Source organism: Danio rerio, chromosome 5, assembly GCF_052040795.2.
Source record: "Danio rerio strain M-AB ecotype USA chromosome 5, GRCz13ab, whole genome shotgun sequence".
Classification (NCBI taxonomy): Eukaryota; Metazoa; Chordata; class Actinopteri; order Cypriniformes; family Danionidae; genus Danio; species Danio rerio.
The window spans coordinates 29,028,708-29,034,707 of record NC_141025.1 but is presented as its reverse complement, the minus strand read 5'-3'; the positions used below and the strand labels follow the sequence as shown (position 1 = coordinate 29,034,707).

The following is a 6,000-nucleotide window of genomic DNA, read 5'->3' as shown; positions in this document are numbered from 1 at the left end:
CCAATCTATAGACAAATTAACAGTTTGCAAACATTCAGGATGCGCGTGCGGCGAGGTTGCAGAAAAAAAACGGGAATGCTAGCATGAACAGTGAGAGAATGATATCCAATGCGGTACAGAGTTTGTTGTTGTATTAGAGATATAAGTTATATCTATTACATAATTACATATATTATTTACATAATGCTTGCAGCGTATTATAACTGCTTGTCACCCAGTGACAGTTATTCAGCAAAATTATTGTTAAAGTGAGCTGCGTTCATCTGATAGGTCCATTTGTGGTAGCACCCATGAATATTGGATAAGAAGAAATGACCAAGCATCCAGCCCCAAATATACAACTATCTCATTGAAACTCTAAGTGATTTTACAAGAGAGAAGTTAAAAGCCTGCACGTCTTTGGATGCCTACAATTTTGTTCTGTGTGGTCATGTGCAAGAAATAATGTTCCATGATTACCAGATTGAAAACTTTGTAGTGCTAAAAACCGAGGTTCTGCCTAGCCAAAGACAAGGAAAAAAGACGGAACTGTACAAGGTTAATCATCAACAAGCAAAACAACTGCATTCTGACAGTGAACAGCACCTGTACGGCATGGTATGTGATCTTACATTTTTACATTTCATTCTAAGCATTCATTGTTCGCAGTTTTATTCACCATATTTAACTGTTTTTGCTAAAATCATTGCTGCAATCAAAAACCAGTAATGTGAATGATAGCGTGAACTTAATTAATTAGTAAATTAATTTTAATTAGGTCCTCGCTCCATTCAGCTCTTATGATGGCTGTTAGCCAAAGACATCTGCGGTTGGCATTAAAAGCAGGGTGGTGTACGGTCTTGTTTTGGACTTTTAATTTTGGCATCCTACATATGCCAAATTCATAATTTACAGTTGCTAACATTATTAAAAATTAAGGTAAAGCTTGTTAGTTTTTTGAGGAAATTGCACCAATCATTTCAAAACCTTTAACACTTTTAAATGATCACATATTGGGAATCCCCACATCTGGAATGCTGATAATGAACGAAGACAATTCGTATTTTTATTAAATTATTTATGCTGCCTGAGAAATGTTTTGCTTTTACAATGCCATTATGTTAGTTGGATTTCAATAAAAGGTCAATCGCATATACAACACAATCTCACTGCAATTCGTAACTTTTTGATTTGGGCTAATTCATATGAATTTGTATTTGTGATCTTGTTCGTACCATTAGCTTATCCCCCAATGATGGTTGGGTTAAGGGGTGGGGTTGGGTGCCAAGCCTCCTTTTTAAAATTGTACATTTTTATACGACTGAAGTAGTATTAATTTGTATACGAATTAGCCACTAAACTTACAAAATGTAAAATATTAGGTTTCTTCATGAGATCAGACTGGCATATCTAAGACTTAACATTTTTTTTTGTTTGTTTTAGATGTTTGGCAAAAATAAGAATTAAAGCTAAAATTATTAACCTTAATATCTGATAAGTTATAGAAAGTAGAATCAAATGATTAAATTTAATATAAAATGAAATGCTGAATGTTAATATTTTGGCTGCACATATTTAGTACAAGTATTTAAGTTAGCATTACACTACTTGATTAACATGCTTCAACAAATATTATGAAATTTCATAAATATTACTTCATTAAAAATGTATTTTTTTACATTCTTACTTTTTTGCTTTATTTACTTATGCTGTCATCTTTCGTTTACTATACCCAAAAGTAACATGTTTCCACATTTTAGAAAGTATTAATATGACAAAGAAAGCAATTTCAGATGTTTTTTTCTCATTATATTAATACAAGGGTGGCACAGTGGCTCAGTAGGTAGCTATGAAGGTTGCTAGTTCCTAGTTCGCATTTCTGTATGGAGTTTGCATGTTCTCCTCGTGTTCGCATGGGTTTGTGCTCCGGTTTCCCCCACAGTTAGAAGACATGCGTGATTAATAGTGAATTGAATAAACTTAATTGTCCACAGTGTATGAGTGAGCGTTTCCCAGTAATAGGTTGTGGCTGGAAGGGCATCCGGTGCGCGCATAAAACATATGCTGGAATAGTTGGCGGTTTATTCCACTGTGGCAACACCAGATAAATAAGCTGAAGGTAAATGAATATTAATATAAATAGTTAATATATTATGTGGACATGTTTTCTTTTTTTGTAAATAAAAGTAAACATGATGTCTTACCTAAGATCAACACTTACCATGCATACAATACAATAAAAGTTACAATAAAATAAAAGTAACACATTCATGAAGTAGTTTGAAACCCCCTTCATTTCACGCAAAATCTTGTAATCACTGCAGAAACCCCTTTAGATGACCTTCGACATTAAGTGAATCTCAAACCCATTCATATGTTTGTTTGATCATTTGTCATCTAAGTCCTGAAGTTTGCGGCACAAATGTGATGATCTGTCGGTCAATATGTTAAGTTATGATCTGGTGACCAGTAAGAATCTTTAACTAAAAAAAATATCAACTGTGTCCTAAAGTGTCTCCATTTTACCACAGGCCTACATTATGACTTTCAGTGTACATTGTCACATTAACTGGGTTGCTTTATCTCTGAAGTTTTTTTTCTGCTTCCTTCTTCGCCACGAAGATCTCCGAGGGACCTCCGGAACTCTTTCAAGTTTTGCGGGACCTCCATCACGACCCATTTAACCATCTGCTTTGCACGTGTCAAGTTGTACGTGCGACGTCAGGCCTACGCCATCGCGTCGCGAGCCACAGCTCCGCCATATTGCAGGAAATCCGTTTGAGGTTTAGAGATTAGCGTTTAATCTGAGGAGCTGGGAACGAGAGTGTGATTGGAAGTTACTGCTAGCCATATGGTTAGCTCGAGTGGGCGGGTAGATCGCGCAATCGCTGTTGTCAGACGACAGGACATATGTTTATTAAGACAATTCGGCGCGGTTCGGCACGTTATTATTATTATGCCGAACTGACTCACGAATCTGTGGCTAAACTGGCGAGTTGACGTTCTGACTCCGAAAAGTGGAAAATCGGATTAACGTTCAAGATTGCGCACCAAACCCTAATCATCTTGTGTCGGTGGCTCCCGTTGCTTCGAGCCCAAGCTATCTCATCGAGGACGGTTTGCAGCTTATAGACAGTTTAATGTCAGCAGGGAAACACCGGGCTCGATTCTACTAGTTTGTCCGCGCACGACGGTGATAGTGTTTCTGTCAGCCAGCGAAGGGGGAAAGCGATCGAGTCGGTGTCTGCTGGCGATGTTATTATGCTGCCCTGTGACCCGTGTGGCCAACTGTTGTTCAGTGTTGACTAAATTAGCCGTGTTAGCGTGTTAAACTGGTTCGTCGGTGTGAATTTTGAGCAGTTTTTCGGACTCTTCTGAGTCGCTGGCCACTTCGCGATCTCTCTCCTCGCTCTGACTGGCAGCAGCAAACACGGAGGATATCTTTACTCGTTTGCTGGCTAATAAATCCTGACTGAACTCTGAGAAGATGTCGACGAAAGAGCCGAAAGAAAAGCTGTCGACCACCGAGCGAATCATTAAAAGTAAGTTCAATCTCAGTTTGTGTTCTGTGAACGGGCTCTAGACGCTCGAATCTAACGGATTCAGACTTTGGTATTTTGGTGAATCGTTTGGTTCGCTAATTATTTGATTCCTCTGAATCATTCCTTGACAGCTGCTCCTGTGTGTGTTCATTGCTTTAACGTTACTTGTCATTTGTCATTATGGCATCTAGATTGCCCAATTTTCAAGCAGTTAATGCAACTATGCCAGAGTTTTTTTTTTTTTTTTTTTTTTTTGCAATCTTTTATGTTGACATGTTTCTAAGGTGGCAGCAAATTGTTGCATTTCTCATGCTCCATTTAAACACAAAGCAGGGTATTATTTATGTCTACCTTAGGATTTTTTGCAGGTCTTAAAAGTCTTAATTCGTCCTCTCTCTATTTAAGGTCTTAACTTAGAGTAGAAAGCCTACATAGCCATTAAATGTTGGATGCCTGCAAAAAAACAACAACAAAAAAACTATATATATATATATATATATATATATATATATATATATATATATATATATATATATATATATATATATTGCAACATAAACATTCTTAATCAAAATGTGTGTAATTTAAGATATGATCTGAGAGAATTTTATCCTGTGTTTTTGAGAAATTAAACAAAATGAGTGTTTACACCTACATAAAGCTCATATATCTTTCAAGAGTATAGGAAAATTACTTCAAATTAAATTAAAAATATTGTTTTGAGGCCATTGGTGGATATTTGTCTATTTCAATCACATACTTGCTTCACTTTGATCAGTTTTACAGAAAACAAGACGGCTAATTTAATGTAATTTTGCCTTCCTAATAAATGTATTTTAACGTTTAATTAATGTGTTTAGATATTTACTCTAGACAACCAGACAAAAACGGTAACGAAGAACACCCCCTATAAATGTACTCATCAAATCTATTCATTTTATGGTTTTGTTTTTTTTCAACAATCTGGAATTGGCTTTAATGAAGCTCTTAGAAGCTCTGTACTTGCACAATCACCTCCCCAAAAGCCTAAAATAAGGCATTTGCAGAGTATGTGATTGCTTTTAAACTACTAATCAAAATTGCTCATTGCAGGTTTTAGTATTCATGGTAGCTGAAAACGGTGTCTGAATAAAGCTGTGGTTGTCTTGGAAATCTGCCATGTTTGTAACTGTGTAGGTGGGTGTGACCCTTGTTTCTGACTTATGCATGTAAAATATGAATACTTCTTTCTCCACACTGGGTGGATGAAATCACAATCATTGCTTTGTGTTTGTGGTTATCTGTGATTATTTATTTTATTTTTATCTTGAATAGAACAAACACAATGTTAAAATCTAGCAATGTGCTGCAGTCTTAACAGGGGCTTATCATTATTTGTGGTATAAATAATATGGAGTAAATTGAAACACATGCTTCACATTACCTGCTTGGATCAGTCTTGAGAACTTTTCTAGTAAAAAAAAAAAAAAAGCTTGTGAATTCAGATGAAATGGTGGTTTCTAAAGGGGTTGTGAAGACACAAACCTCTAAGTCTAATTTAATTATGCTAATTAATGTATTTTTATTTATTTATTAAAGTTTAATTTAATTACCTGATTTATTACTTTACTTTTTAATTATGTGTTAGTGGAAATGAGGTAGCGTAGAACAGTAATCAGTGCAAAACTGCATCTTTTTCACAATGCATGTTTCCAGAGGTTTGCCACTGTTTTTTTGGGGTGTTTTGAAAACTTGCAGAACAGGCTCTGGTTCTGTAACTCAAAGAAATCAGCTTCTTATTTTAGTGAAAAAATCCTGTTTCTAGCGTTTAAAGTTATAATGGGTTAGTTACACTGAAACTCCACTGAACACTATTTAATTTGGAACTGATTTACATGGCCTTTGGTTTGATCTGTTTCTTGAAAATCTTGTAAAGGGCATTATTGTAAAATATTATAACTTAAATAAGACAATTTATTTACTCTTCATTTAGATGAGGTAACCAGGTTAGTAAGGTCAAATGAGGTAAATCTGACCAAATTACGACACATGTCCCTTTGTTTGCTATTAGAACTGTACACTTTCTTTGGGCTGATCTACACCAGATAATACATAATAGTGTCAAAAAAGCTGAAATGTTGTTTCTTGAGTTTCTGTTTTTCACCTTTGTGTTGCATGTCTGGCTTTTGTTTTTACTCTTTTTAATTGAAAAAAAAAAATTTATTGTGAAAAATAAATAGCCTAAAAAAAAATTGACTAACACTTATAGCACATTAGTAGGTCTGCACAGGAGCCAATTTGCCTTTCAAATGTCCAGGTTTTGAGTGAACACTTGCGGCCTGCTTAGTGTGTAGGGCTGAAATAGTTCTGAATCTGTCATTCTGAAGGCAGAGTCTGTCCTTGCTAACACTGACATGCAAAGCGGTTGGTTCAGAACTGTGCCATATGCAAATGTTTAAACTTAGATTGAGGATCTGTGTGTCAGATACAATCGTTGAGT

The 6,000-nt window shown here is 35.6% G+C and overlaps 1 protein-coding gene across 2 annotated transcripts in view; it reads left to right on the top strand.

Moving 5' to 3' along the window:
- Nucleotides 1–2,766: 2,766 nt before the first annotated feature.
- The window catches only part of ppp3cca (protein phosphatase 3, catalytic subunit, gamma isozyme, a), a 71,502-nt gene continuing 68,268 nt past the window's right edge, over nucleotides 2,767–6,000 (top strand). The window contains exon 1 of one of the 2 annotated variants that reach the window (XM_087252082.1): nucleotides 2,767–3,521. In XM_087252082.1, coding sequence (XP_087108208.1) covers nucleotides 3,467–3,521 — 55 coding nt within the window. In that variant the 5' untranslated portion in view covers nucleotides 2,767–3,466. The remainder of the gene's footprint in view (nucleotides 3,522–6,000) is intronic. The other variant, NM_001166628.1, reaches the window with a different exon arrangement.